Genomic DNA, 15,105 nt, shown 5'->3' on the forward strand with positions numbered 1-15,105 from the left:
TAGAGTATCGTTAAAAAAGGGCCAGCATTTTTTTTATAAAACTAGTCTCTCAACTCTTTAAAACGATCTGCAAAATTTTAGTGGTTATTTTTTAGAATGTATAAATATTTCTTTCTTTGTTCTTGACCAATTTTGGTAGTTTTACAGCATACACGCCAGTACTCTTCAACTGTTTATTTGGACCGAAAGGGTGTTTAATTCTCCTCTTAGTTCTGTTCTTAGAATTTAGGCAAATTTGACCAATATATTCTTACAGATCAAACTCTATAAAAAAGCTTGTAGGTAGCAAATGAGAGGTACCAAGGCCTAAAATCAACGACTTCCAATTAATTAAATCCGACATGTAGTTATTTTTACCAAATAACAATGGGTTATTTCTCGCTTTATTTCTAAAATATTTCTAAAATATTATTTTCCTTTGTTTCAATCTCAACGAGAGGACTGAGCACACTGCTCGAGTCTGGCCATCAAGGCAAGATGATCGATTAAAGGCACTTGGTGTCCCTCTTTAGACTTCTCCAGTTGGAAAAAAAAGAAGTCGTTTTGCTCTACTCCTCTTCTAACGATACTCGCATAGAACTGGTGTTGGCCGTCACTATAATGTCGATAAAGCCTATTTTCTCTATCGAAGCATTCGAAAAATTTACCATGAACACACTTTGTAGAGACCTTCTCCACACCAAAAACCCAATATTCATATGGGTTTTCCGTGTAGAGACCTACACACTTGCCAGCAAGGGACTTACGGTCACATACAGGAGCTGCTATAACTAATTCTACGTCTTCGTCTACTTTCTCCAAACCCGCCTGATTCTTCTTCTTCTTCCTCTTAGGATAATTCTTCTTGTTATTTTCCGGTTGTTTTTTTCGTTTCTTATCGGTTTCGCTTTCAATCTCGTTGTTTGCTGTCTCGTTAATTGCTGTTTCGTTGCTGGTAATCTCAATCCCGCTGTTTACTGTCCCGTTAATTGCTGTTTCGTTGCTGGTAATCTCTATCTCGTTGTTTGCTGTCTCGTTAATTGCTGTTTCGTTGCTGATAATCTCTATCTCGTTGTTTGCTGTCTCGTTAATTGCTGTTTCGTTGCTGGTAATCTCTATCTCGTTGTTTGCTGTCTCGTTAATTGCTGTTTCGTTGCTGGTAATCTCAATCTCGTTGTTTGCTGTCTCGTTAATTGCTGTTTTCGTTGCTGGTAATCTCAATCTCGTTGTTTGCTGTCTCGTTAATTGCTGTTTCGTTGCTGGTAATCTCAATCTCGTTGTTTGCTGTCTCGTTAATTGCTGTTTCGTTGCTGGTAATCTCAATCGCTGTTTGCTGTCTCGTTAATGCTGTTTCGTTGCTGGTAATCTCAATCTCGTTGTTTGCTGTCTCGTTAATTGCTGTTTCGTTGCTGGTAATCTCAATCTCGTTGTTTGCTGTCCCGTTGTTGGTTACTGTTTGTTGAGACTTGGACCCTAGAAATTCAATTAAAGGTATCAAGTAATTACCGTGCATCCCACCATCTCTTATCTAAACCGAAAGGATTTATAGCTAGTCTTACTGTAAAAATTTGACTTGTATGTTATTGCCATTTTTTCTGAAGTCATCTTTGTGAAAAATAAATTTCTCAGTTGTATAGAGCCCAAAATTATGAACACAAGACGTACTTCAAAGACTTTGATTATGAAAGACTAAGATTATGAAAATCGAAAACTAAATTTTGCACATATTAAACCATATAGAGTTGCTCTTACCAGAGCCATGAGTAGAGTTTGACATCTGAAAAAGATATCACGGAACTCAAGGCTTGGTCCCTACTATATATAATATTATATATATGTGATAGCAATAAAGAATAACTCACATTCAACAAAACGATCTTTTAGATAGGGAAGAAATTTTTTTCCTTCATTGTCTTCCTTCAAAAACCAGGAAAAGAAAGCGCCCTCTTCATTATGGTCGATCGAGTGACCGTTTCCATTCTTGGAAAGATAAACCACTAATCCATTTTGGTGGTGCTGTGCTTTCTTCTAAACCCATAAGCTATGAAAATAAATACCAATTATTACTATTTATTCTTCACCGATTAGCCCAGAACTAGTTAGATACCCTTGCGATGTTTGTAATTTGACGCTTGCCTCGCGTACATTAGTATATATAATCGCCTTATATCTCGTGATTTTTCAATCAATTTAATTAAAAACAAAAAAAATCACTCGTGCAATTATTTTCGAATTGCACTCGTTATCATGCGATTACATATATTAATGTACGCGAGGCAGGCTGAAACAAAAGTTGTTCAGAATTCATTAAAGCTTCATTAAAACATAATTTTTTCTTCTTACCCTGCCATGAATTTTGTACCTCTCCGTTGTAAGACAGATCTTACCAACAGGCTTGTAATCGATGGCTGTTTTGCCAACTTTTTTCTGTTTCTTGCCACATTCATGGCACGTCATTTGGTTGCAAAATAGACTCGCACTGCAATCCTCATTTTGACATTCCTAAAAATAGAATTTATTTTTTTAATAAGGGTTACAAACAACAAACCGACAACAGTCCTCTTCGTATTTCTGAGACAAAAATGGAAAAAATTCCAAAAGATTTGAAAATTCTATAAAAAAACACCAAGAAAAAGTTTCAGAAATCAATGAGATTTTTATTTAGCATCCCTTCAGTTTGGTACCCAGTCCTGTCAATTCAGGTCGGCATTAAACAGTGTAAAACTTAAAGCCGAACTAAAATGAAAAATTGGTCAGTCGGTCTGTCGGTCAATCAGTGAGTCAGTCAGTCAGTCATTCAACAAATAAACCAATCAATTCTTCATTCAGTCAGTCAGTCATTCAGTTCCATGCCATGCGTTTTAAGTTCAGTCCGTTGTTTGTCCGGATTAAGTGCAACCTAAGAAAAAATTAGCGACCAAAACTTTATATTTTATGAATCAGCTAGTACACGCTTTTTTATGAGAATAACTTCTGTAAGAATATCAGGGTGAAAATTGGCAAATCGAAAGAATATTCTGAGAAATTTCACAGATTTTGATAATAATAAAGTCGTTTTAAATATGGTAACAAAGATAACTGGTTTTTTATTCGATTTAAGCTGAAGGTTTAATAGGGTACAAATATAATTTTAGCACTCAATGTGCACTAAAAAGTTCCAAACTGTCAAAAAAGTCACTTCTCATGTTTTATACTACCTAATAAGTGTACCCCTCCCCTAATTAAACATTCTTATTCCAACCCCCATCCGCATTATTACGTGTTGAGATTCTTTCCAACAAAAAAAGCGTGTAATCAATGAAAGCTTCTTGAACAAAATAAAAAACAAATTTCAAAACTTATTCTATTGTAGTACTTTGATTTTTATGCTGACAATCGTCATAAATGATTGAAATTGTCTCCTAATCCAAACACATGAACAACGACTAAATTATGTGATAGCCTCCAAAATGATTTGAAAATATCTCAAAATATCGAATCGAATATTTACTCCTTATTTCTTAGTCCTACGATGAAAATTGTCAACATAGCAGCTCAGCCAGCCCCAGCCAGACGATATATATTATAATTTAACCTTTTTTCGCACAGTGTACTCTACTGCAAGTTTTTTCTTTTCCTTTTGCTGCTTGAAGTTACAGCCAGGACACACAGCTTGGTTGGCTGACAAAAGCCGTATGCAGTCTTCATTTTGACATTTCTAAACATAAGTACAGTAGCTATGAATTCTTTGACCGTAAAATATATTTTAATTCGTTAAACGATTTCCCCTCCTTTAAAAAAGTTAAAAGGCCTTCAAATTTCTATAAAGGCTGAAATCTGTAATAGGTTTAAAACTAGTACATAGCTTACACTAACATGCCACCGCAGCAATATAATATTTAAAGAATTCTATAATAAATTGTATAATCATAACAATGTCAATTGCAAGATTATAAGAAATGCATGGGGACAAAAAAATAGTAAGTAACTACACGTTTGGTTAAACGAAGAAATAAAAGATTTTCTTTTTTCCTGAAAATAATAACAATAACACTCCATCTAAATAAATAAAAACGATGGCCTAGTTATAATTAAGGTTTCGACGAAGACATGAAAAAATCTAATTAAAAAGAAATGACTCTTATGTTTTGCAAGCTAAAGTTTATTCCACTTAAATTGGCATTCATTTTTGCTATCATGTGGAAACCATATCAGAGTAATTAGACTACTCGAGTACCTAATAAACGTACAGTAACGAATAAACGTACAGGGTCGAAAATGGAGGCATGCAAACCTAATTGAAGGATCTTTTTAATGAGGTTAGAGGGTAAATATTGGGTAATTTGCTTTCTTTTGACGAGAACAAACCTCAAAAGTCAAAGATGGATATTTATCATTAGAAACAAAAGTAGGCACTTGAAATTGAGGAAAATTTTTGTTAAAATTAATAAACGTACATGTACGTTTATTAGATACCCGAGAGTATCTTCCTTGAGAGTGGTTTGTACATGGTAGCAAAACAAACTTCCAATTTACATGGAATAGATTTTAAATGTAAGGACGGGTTCAAGAAACGAGCTTGTCGGAACAGGTTGACGAGATAAAGCTTTTAATGCTTTAAAGATTGAAACATAAAAAATAATCAGGAATAATTAATTGATTTGATTATTGATTGATTTAATTACTGATTGATTGATTGATTGATTCTCTATTGCTACTTTGCCTAATAAACAATAGTCAAGAGGATACTGCGGATAAAATTTATCAAAAAGTTCTGCGCCATCTTAAATAGGGCGAAATAGAAACCAATCCTAGCTAAGGCCCGGACTCCACTCGCCTACGCTTTGATTGTACTTCTCAAGCAAAATCTTTTATGTTCTTGGTCAAAAGAAAAATAAAGATATGCCATTGTGGTCCATTCAGACGTACAGTCGAGAAAAGTTGAAATGCGCCTAATTTTTTTTAAAGTGCATAGTACTTTTTCATGATGCAATCTTTTCTCCAAACTAAAAGCTGATTGAATCCATTAAGATGATCGCAGCGCAGACAATGAAGAGACGTGCCTTCAGGAAGCTAGACTTTTTGAGTTTATAGCTATATACTTTCACTTTATGGTGTTTCTGTATGCCTGTCTGTATGCCTAGTCTAACCACCGTTAAATGCCTTCGGGAAGGTCCCTCCTAACTTGGAAAGCCAGAATTGGAGCTATTTCACCAAACTACTGGAGCGCAAGTTATTACGTAGGCTATCACAACTGAAAAAGTTGAATGTATGCGCCTATACAAACTTTTTTCAGGTTTTCCAAATAGATTTACCACACTGAACAAACAGTGAAAACACTCTAAGTGAGGTAAATCTATTTTGAAGACCAAAAAAAAGTTTGTTTACATCGATTCACATTCAATTTTGGATTCATATGCTACATTCTACTTTTTTGTACTTTGCCGGTATCTTGTTTTTACCGTTTCTGTATGACTGTCTGTGTGCCTAGTCTAACCACCGTTAAATGCCTTCGGGAAGGTCCCCTCCTAACTTGGAAAGCCAGAATTGGAGCTATTTCACCAAACTACTGGAGCGCAAGTTATTACGTAGGCTATCACAACTGAAAAAGTTGAATGCATGCGCCTATACAAACTTTTTTCAGGTTTTCCAAATAGATTTACCACACTGAACAAACAGTGAAAACACTCTAAGTGAGGTAAATCTATTTTGAAGACCAAAAAAAAAGTTTGTTTACATCGATTCACATTCAATTTTGGATTCATATGCTACATTCTACTTTTTTGTACTTTGCCGGTATCTTGTTTTACCGTTTCTGTATGACTGTCTGTGTGCCTAGTCTAACCACCGTTAAATGCCTTCGGGAAGGTCCCTCCTAACTTGGAAAGCCAGAATTGGAGCTATTTCACCAAACTACTGGAGCGCAAGTTATTACGTAGGCTATCACAACTGAAAAAGTTGAATGCATGCGCCTATACAAACTTTTTTCAGGTTTTCCAAATAGATTTACCACACTGAACAAACAGTGAAAACACTCTTAGTGAGGTAAATCTATTTTTAAGACCAAAAAAAAAAGTTTGTTTACATCGATTCACATTCAATTTTGGATTCATATGCTACATTCTACTTTTTTGTACTTTGCTGGTATCTTGTTTTACCGAGTTAAGAAAGATATTCCCGAGTTACGACCATATAATGGTCTTTAAAGCTTAAGAAGCTCTATAAACAATAAAGGTAGTTATTAATAAAATAACAGACAATATAAATTACAGTTTGATAAGTTTGAACAAAAATATCAACAAAATGTACATTTGAAAACTTGAGCAAATTTCTTTAAAGATTCCCGAAAAAGAATTGAAATCATTTTGCTGAAATGAACTTCTGACTAAATTACAGTATTTATTCAGTTTTAAAGACAAGAAACAAAATTAGACATACAAAACACTTTTTCCATTCAATGAATCGAATCAGCTCATCATCATAACCAGTCTGCCATTTTGTTTGTTTTGATTTGCAAAAGTAATATTGTAATGCTTGTTATTATGGTGTAATTATATACTTTTTCTATAATTTGCATTTATAACACTCGCTTCAGCTTTTCAATCCTAAATCAAAACTAATGAAATGCAATATATAATATGGTAATAGCATATAACGTAATATGAAAATGTGTATAACATTTACCGCTGTATAATTTACCGCCATATTTTTGCGGAACACTTAATTGGCCGGAACATACAATACGAACAAACGCGCGCGCAAAGATTCGAGATTCCTGTCCAATATCCCTTGCGTGAAGCTATGAAGGCCTCCTCACTCGCTACGCTCGTTGCGGGGGCAACAAATAAATCACTCTTGTAAGTGGAATATAAGTACAAAGACATACATCTTTTTTGCCTGCCATTTTCTTCCGAATGATTTTAATATTTGTATCTGTTATTAATTATTGCTAAAAGAAAAGAAAATAATAATGAATCATGTTTTTTGAAGATATTGCAATTTATTTTCTACCTTAAGGGGACTACTTTTTGCGCCCGGGGGGGGGGGGAGTCAGGCAAATTGATCAACGGGTATGTGCGGCGGTTAAGGGTATGTTTTTCAAAATATCAGAAATGCACTGTAAGGGTGGACTTTTGATAAATGCACTGTAAGGGTGGAAATTTAAGCAAATCTGAGAAAAATTGCAAATCTAACTCGAGATATTAACCCTTGAAAACCGTGTTTTTCAGCCAGAAACAGCTATTTTGTCCAGTTTTTGCGCCTTTTGATTTGAAGCTCAATATCTCGAGTTAGGTACTGAAATCACCTATACTTGCAATATATCTCTAATCCTAATTTTTTGAGAGTTTTCCAAAAATAAACAACAGGTCTCCATTTTCTCGAGCTAAAATTTTCATTAATTTTTACCCCTATGATTTTTGCCTGAGACCGTCATACTTGTCCGAAAATCACACCAAAGTGTCCGAAAAAAAATTGGAAACATAGTAATTTCGATTCCCCTACTCCTTAGCTTTCCAAAAATGTATAACAAGTGCTTCTAACAAAACAGTCGAGCGATTTTACAAAATGCCCTCTACTACAACCTATGACCCTAAAATTTTGCACAAGTACTCTTAATAAGATTTTATTAAAAGTCAAAAAGTTTCAAGTCGTTTAAAAAATTTTTCTCCGAGATATAAACAAAAGAATTCCAGTGTGGTAGATTCCACCCCCCCCTGGGGCTAATAGGGTTAAAGGATCGTACAATTTAGGAGATCTTTCTGAAAATAGAATTATAGTTTCACCTGTGAGGAATCAAGTATCTAAATCTTTATTTTGATAAATTTGAAAATCCGTAGCTCATACATCTCCATACACATGCTAAGAAATCGAATATTTAGTGAGCAAAAAGGACCTTTAATCGGACAACAGAGCTTCAAATATGAGACCGCATCAGGAATTTGCTGTTGTCATTATTTTTGGAACTACGCTTTGATTTGAAAGGTGTAATTATTTTTGTGACAAAACAGTTCTTTGATATTAAAACATTTCTATAACTTTTATATTTTACAGCTTGTCCAGATTATAATTGCTTGCTACCAGCTTGTGACTCAAATCCGTGTCCGGAAAATACGAATTGCATCAACCAGTGTCCGAACTCGTGTTTATATGCATGCGAAAAGTCAAGATTATTTCCATGCAGAGGAAAATGATTTTTTTGGGTTATTCATTTTTCAGCAATTATTTTTTCGTATTATTTCTTCAAATTCTTCTGAGGTTATGACAATAAAATTCTTAAGATAAAACCTTTTTCGGATTGGGACTCAAATATTATTCTTTTCCTTAAGTATGTCTGATCAAAAAATAAAAGATATAATTGTACAATGGGCATTGAAAGATAAAGTGTGAAATATATCCGTTTATTAGGAACCGAGAGTATCGTTCATTATTGTCTAATTTATTAATGCAGCCTATTAATTACTGTAACTCTTGTAACTTTATGACATGTCCAAAAATAACATAAGTTTGGCGCAGAAAATTGGGAGCCTTAGGCATGGTCATTTATAATATTATACGTCATAAAAGCGAGCAAGTAGATGTTAAATTTCTGCTCATTTCAAAAGTTGGAAATTATTAATACCTGTCATTAGACAAAATTTCGTAATATTTTGATTAGTACTTTTTGATTGAGATATCAAAATTCAAGTTTTATGACGTCATCAATTAAGACGTTATAAAGCACTTTTCCCCTAATTTCTCCAAAAAAAACAAAGGGTAAAAAAAAATTGATACCGATTTCGAAAAGATTTTTGGTAGAACAAAATGAGAAAGAGAAAGTTTTTAGTAGGTTGGTACTAAAATTTGTCATTTTTATCATATTTTGAAAATTTTTCAGAATTTTTTCGACTTCAAGTTCAAAAAAAAAATTACAATAGAATACAGTGGATACAACAAGAAAAGGTACTCTCTATATACTGATAGAGAAAACAGTAAGGGCTGAAATTTTTGTAAAAGCTGCTAAGAAAATTTTTTTTGTTTCGTGAAAAAATGCAATTTTAGCTAATTTACCCCTTTAAAACCTACAAAATGGTTTTCTTGAATAACCTTTTATAAAATAGTCCTTTTGGTCTCAAAATTTGAACGACCTTGAACAGTGTTTCACTGCAAAGTTACTAATTATTATTTATTATTAGATCATTGGTACCTAAATATTTTCAAAACTATACGCTAAAATCAAATTACGGTACACCTTAAAACCTATACACTATTGCACCTTAAAATCTACACTATTACACCTTGAAATCTACAAACATTGACCCCATTGTTTACAACTTACTGAAACTGTGAAATTGCAATTCAGGTGCTGAACCGTGATTCAATTGATCAAATACTTGCTAGAAATCCATTCCCATAACAATATTTGTATTTTTCAGGATTTTATGCCCATAATGCAACTGCACCTATTTTTTTTGTCAAAAAACGGCTTTGAAGGGTCATAACTTTCATTCAAACTGGGTTTGCGGACTGACGGTATGTGCGGTCCAAAAATTGGCTTTTAAAATTGCACCCTTACAGTGCAGCAAAAATCAGTGAAAATCATACCCTTAGTGTGCATTTTCCTGAAAATTTTCGATCCCTTTCGTGAAAAGATGGTCAAAATTCTAGCATTTTTCAAGAATTTTCTGAAATTTCTACCCTTACAGTGCATTTTAAACATATCGGAAAAGGTGTACCATTAGGAGCCCCTTAGGACCCGCACATACCCGTCGGTCCTTTTGCCCAGCTGCCACCCCCCGGTTTATATCGTAGTTGAAGTAATGAAAAATATTGTTTCAATACTGGCAGTTTAATGTTTTTACAAACAATCCTCAGTTGATAATACATTTTTAATTTTAATTTTAAATTAAATTAAAAATTTTAAAACATGAAAGTGCCAGTATTGAAACAATAATTTTCATTACTACAACTACGAATAAGTTTTCAACAAAGTTTCTGTGTATACTTTTGAAAAGGATGTCTTTTCGAAATGTAAAAACTATTTTTAAAAGGCACGAAAAAAATCACTCCTTGAGAGTACTTTTTTTTAGTCGCGACAATAAAATAAAACCGTGGCACTTAAAGGGTTAAAATAAACTTTGAGGGCATTGCGATTTCTTTGAGATGGACAAATTTTACGATACTCCGCGATAATTAAAATTCTTGGAATTAGGTATTTTATGAAAGCTAATACCTACAGTATATTAATTGTAAAAAAGTGAATTATACAATATTAAATCAAGTTTGTTGGTTAAGAGAGCCCAAAACCCAACTTTGTATGTTCACTGCATGAAAAACTGGGATTTCGGTTTTCTTAAATCTGTAGAAATCCGTTTGAGAAAGGTCAGAAAACGTCTGAATGTGAAATTTCTGTCGCGTTTACTTTTGTAGTAAATATGATATTTATTTTGAGGAAATGTCTGAATGTGAAATTTCGGCATGTGAAAATATGAATGAACATGTGTTTATTTTATATTTACTACAAAAGAAATATCATATTTCCAAGAAATGATATTTCTACTGGGAAATGCCAAAATAAATCAAATTTACGTACAGTGCAGAATTGGGAAATCCCAGTTTTTCATGCAGTGGTTTTAAGGGTAGGTGTTTTAAGTCTCCACTGGTAATTTTCCAAAAAAGAGGAATTTTAAGAAAATTTCCTATGCTCAAAATCAATAATATTTCGCATCCAGTCAAGTGTTTTCAAGTTAGCTCAATTCACAAAAGTACAACATAGCAGTTGAAGGAAAAAGAGGATCAGGGGGGGGGGTCGATACTAAATACTCAGACATCATGACATTTAGTGACGTGGTGGTACTGCAAAAAAGCTCAAAAATAATTTTAGTACCATGTGTACTAAAATACCAAAAAGGGTGGTCCCTTAAAGAAATTTTTGAAAAAAAATAGTATTTTGTTCTAAAATCAGCCAAAATGGAGCATTTTTTTAACAATTTTGGAAAAAATTTGATTTTTTTTTTCATCTTTCAGAATTTTTCTAATTGTTTTAATATTTTTTTAAAATATTTTTATGTACAGTTCAGCAAAGTCTAGTAATAAAATTATATTATTTTGCAGATTGATGCACTAAATTCGACTAGGTTTGTAACAATGACCCCATTTTGGTAAATTTAAAGCCGTAAAAGGGCAAAAAATGGGTGGTATCTATGTTAAATTACTCAAAATGATTTTAGTACATGTGTACTAAAATAACATTTTCAAAAAATAGGTGGGGGTATGTCAAAAATTAGCGAAAATCCTTTTAATACTCATGTATGTCTTACATTTTAGTACTGACCCCCCCCCTGAGAAGATCTCATTTTGAAATTTCTGAAGTATAATTTTCACAGGTTTCAGTGTTCAGAGCGTTTTCTCAAACATTTCTGTCCATGATTGTAGCACTGTAACTTTAAGTGAATACTCTCGGGTACCTAATAGCCGGGGGGTTGGAAAAACTCCCAAAATTTAATAAGCGGGGGGGTTGGAATAAAAATGTCCTGGGTGGACAATGTTCGAAAAGGAGGCTGATACAGTAGAATTAGGGCAAAAGAGGGAACTTTCAAAAATTAATTTCCCAATTCAATAAACGCGGGGGGGGGTTGGAATAAGAATGTCCTGGGTGGAAAATTGTCGAAAAATTAATTAGCGAGCCCCCCCGGCTATTAGGTACCCGAGAGTATGTATTGCTAGGCTACGTCATATCTTCCTTCCTAGTGGCCGCCTATAGACCAAGAGTAAGGCCTAAAAAGCCCGGAGCTAGGCTGCACACATCCCCTCTGATAAGTTTTGATATAGGGGATGCGAATCAGGCTCACAAAACCGTTCCGAACTTAGCAAAAAATCTGCTAACCAAAAAAAGAGTTGAATGATAGAGAACTTTGATTGACAGTTTGTCGTCTTTTGTTATCTTGAGAGTTTTGTTTGCTAATTCAATTAATTTCGATAAACAAAAAGAAAGAGAGGAGAAAGAGAGATTTCTAGCCATATGTTCTTTTTATTTGATTTCTATTTACGTCATCAAATAACTCAAACAATACACATCGAGTTTTTTGAAAAATACAAGTCGCCAAAATTCTGCAAAATACATAGCTATTCGGTAATTTTCTCGGAAGCGATATCAGAGCCTGATTCGCATCCCCTATATCAAAACTAATTTGGGGATGCATGCAGCCTAGCCCGGAGCTGTCTATTGTGTAGACTAACGTACTGCAAGTATGACATATTAACCCTTATAAACATTATTTTTCAGCCAGAAACAGCTGTTTAAAGCTCAATATTTCGAGTTAGGTACTGAAATCACCTATACTCGTAATATATCAATAATTTTAATTTTTTGAGAGCTTTCCGAAAATATAGAACAGGAACAGAACTTTTCTCTCAAGTTAAAGTAATTAATTAATTTTTGACCCTATAATTTTTGCCTGAGACCTAGGCTGCATGCATCCCCAAATTAGTTTTGATATAGGGGATGCGAATCGGGCTCTGATATCGCTTCCGAGAAAATTACCGAATAGCTATGTATTTTGCAGAATTTTGGCGACTTGTATTTTTCAAAACACTCGATGTGTATTGTTTGAGTTATTTGATGACGTAAATAGAAATCAAATAAAGATTCAAATAAAAAGAACATATGGCTAGAAATCTCTCTTTCTCCTCTATTTCTTTTTGTTTATCGAAATTAATTGAATTAGCAAACAAAACTCTCAAGATAACAAAAGACGACAAACTGTCAATCAAAGTTCTCTATCATTCAACTCTTTTTTTGGTTAGCAGATTTTTTGCTAAGTTCGGAAGCGCTTTGTGAGCCTGATTCGCATCCCCTATATCAAAACTTATCAGAGGGGATGTGTGCAGCCTACCTGAGACCGTCATATTTGTTTGAAAATCACAAAGTGTCAGAAAAAAAATCTGCACCCAAGTTATTTTGATTCCCATACCCCTTTATAGCTTTGCAAAGTGCTTTTACCAAAACAATCGACCTCAAAATACAACAGATAACATGGAAATAAAATCACGTGAACTTTTTCGATACAATTTTGCAACCGGTGTATTAGCAATTAACTAAGCTGCCAGAAGCTGCCTTGAATTTCATATGTAAAAATGAGCTTCAGGGATCAATTCACCTAAATAAGATAAATCCTAATTTGATCCCGATAAAAAAAGCTGGTGACAAACAAACAAGGATTGATTAATAAAGGACCTCCAGGTAGGTCAAAAAAGTGTGCTATTTGTTAGCCTGTCATTAAAACCTTGGGATATTTCTCATACATCGTCAAAAGAATGTACCAGAACAGCGGGTGCATGGGGACTAGCACAATAACCCCCGCAGAACAAGGTCAACAGGCACAAAATCAGGGAGCAAGTAAATTATATTAAAATTTGAATTTATTTAAGAACAATAAATATTAGATCTCCCATTTTACAGGCAAATGTTAAAAACTTTGTTATCCCATTTTTCCCGATATTTTATTCTCTCTATCAATGTTCGTGTCTGATCATGACGTAGTGGTTGGTGGATGAACTGTATGCATTCAACAGATTTATTACAATATTTACACAAGTATCACCAGAATCACTTGGTTAACCCCATTTACTTAGACATCATCATCTTGACGAATTCTAAAAAGGAAATTGAAAGGTATTTTAAGTCAATGCAGTGAGGTAATATCATTTCATAAAACCTGAACATGTGTTATCATGTTTCACAAATAAGTACTTTTCATACAAGATTGCTGGCCCAGTCACAGATATTTGTATTGAGTGTTATTACATTTGAGCAATATGGTAGAAAATCAAATGACAGAAAATTCACCAAAGTAAAATGAGTTTCAGGAAAGAAAATATTTACCTTCATAGTTTACTTGACCGTCTCCATCAATATCAGCTTCACGGATCATTTCGTCAACCTCTTCATCTGTAAGTTTTTCTCCTAAGTTGGTCATGACATGTCGTAATTCAGCAGCACTGATGAAACCATTGCCGTCTTTATCGAAAACTCTGAAAGCTTCTTTGATTTCTTCTTCAGAATCAGTGTCTTTCATTTTTCGTGCCATCATGGTTAAAAATTCTGGAAAGTCAATAGTACCGTTACCGTCAGCATCAACTTCATTGATCATGTCTTGGAGTTCAGCTTCAGTTGGGTTTTGTCCTAAACTTCTCATGACAGTTCCCAATTCTTTGGTTGTGATGGTGCCATCTCCGTCTTTGTCGAATAGGGAGAAAGCTTCTTTGAATTCAGCAATTTGTTCTTCAGTCAGTTGATCAGCCTAAGGAAGAGAAAACCAGTCTTTAACAACTGAAGTCCAGAAAGGGGCGTTACCAACTTTCCACTCTTTGTAAAATGTCAATAACAACTTTTCAACTTTAGCTTTACTCAGCGATGGAACATGTTAACCCCGGGGGGGGCACTCAAGGTAAATGACCTACCAGACGTTCGGCCCTTAAGGGTAGGTTTTTCATAGTTCAGCTAGTGCACTGTAAGGGTATGAAATTACAAGACTGCACTGAACTGCACTGTAAGGGTAGGAAATTTTGGTAAAAGGCCAATTTTTTGGTAAAATTATCACAAAATTGGTCAATTTTGGAGGAAAAATTCCACATTTTCTTGGAAAATTGCAAAAATTTTCGCCCTTACGGGCGAGAAATTTTGAAAAAGTGCACTGTAAGGGTATGACTTTTCATGGAAATTCACTGCACTGTAAGGGTCCGATTTTAGAAGCCAAATTTTGGGCCGAACGTATGGTCGATTTCAGATCGAGTGCCCCCCCCGGGATGTTAACTAATCGAGATGATCACAATATCAATCAAATATTTTGGAACTTAAGTAGCTAAGACAAATTAATACTCTTACCATTGTGGAGATGTTTAGGGTTTTTTAACACGAACAAGTTACTGGTTACCAACTCAAAGATTTGTGACTGTGAACATTGAAGGGCTGAAATCGAACATAAATACGCGCCATTCATAATAAATTAGACTCCATATTTGGTCAAACGCATAATTTTGAATTGATAAAATAAAATAACTGAAAACCAATCAAAGGCAAGTAAGTGAATAATTTATTCTAATTATGTACATAACCTTATAAGGTGTCTCTTTAATCCAATCAAAGGAAAGCTTTTCGAATAATTATTT

The 15,105-nt window shown here is 34.1% G+C and overlaps 2 protein-coding genes across 3 annotated transcripts; both read right to left on the minus strand.

Annotated features, from left to right (window-relative positions):
- Window positions 1-1,224: 1,224 nt before the first annotated feature.
- Window positions 1,225-6,911, minus strand: LOC136803440 (uncharacterized). Of its 2 annotated transcripts, none has more exons than XR_010846151.1 (5): window positions 6,845-6,911; window positions 3,554-3,676; window positions 2,323-2,878; window positions 1,842-2,020; window positions 1,225-1,452 (listed from the first exon to the last, which is right to left on the minus strand). XR_010846151.1 is itself a non-coding variant. In XM_067060165.1 (5 exons), exons 1-4 carry the CDS (start codon window positions 6,860-6,862, stop codon window positions 1,931-1,933), a joined length of 390 nt encoding a protein of 129 aa, XP_066916266.1. In that variant the 5' UTR covers window positions 6,863-6,911; the 3' UTR covers window positions 1,225-1,452; window positions 1,842-1,930. The 2 variants fall into 2 exon arrangements, 1 of the variants encoding a protein (XP_066916266.1); XM_067060165.1 differs by having other exon boundaries at window positions 2,323-2,481.
- A 6,427-nt stretch (window positions 6,912-13,338) lies between these two features.
- On the minus strand, window positions 13,339-14,930 carry LOC136803441 (calmodulin). Its single transcript, XM_067060166.1, has 3 exons — window positions 14,822-14,930; window positions 13,820-14,237; window positions 13,339-13,590 (listed from the first exon to the last, which is right to left on the minus strand). Exons 1-3 carry the CDS (start codon window positions 14,822-14,824, stop codon window positions 13,562-13,564), a joined length of 450 nt encoding a protein of 149 aa, XP_066916267.1. The 5' UTR covers window positions 14,825-14,930; the 3' UTR covers window positions 13,339-13,561.
- Window positions 14,931-15,105: the final 175 nt, after the last annotated feature.

This window comes from Clytia hemisphaerica, unplaced genomic scaffold (genome assembly GCF_902728285.1).
Source record: "Clytia hemisphaerica strain Z4C2 unplaced genomic scaffold, Clytia hemisphaerica genome assembly, whole genome shotgun sequence".
Taxonomy (NCBI): domain Eukaryota; kingdom Metazoa; phylum Cnidaria; class Hydrozoa; order Leptothecata; family Clytiidae; genus Clytia; species Clytia hemisphaerica.

Coding starts and splice junctions, on each gene's coding strand:
- LOC136803440 (XM_067060165.1), bottom strand. Junction 2,482..3,553: donor AGTACACTGTGCGAAAAAAG/GTTAAATTATAA, acceptor TTCTATTTTTAG/GAATGTCAAAATGAGGATTG. Junction 2,021..2,322: donor GGTACAAAATTCATGGCAGG/GTAAGAAGAAAA, acceptor TTATTTTCATAG/CTTATGGGTTTAGAAGAAAG.
- LOC136803441 (XM_067060166.1), bottom strand. Junction 13,591..13,819: donor CGGTCAAGTAAACTATGAAG/GTAAATATTTTC, acceptor TTTCCTTTTTAG/AATTCGTCAAGATGATGATG.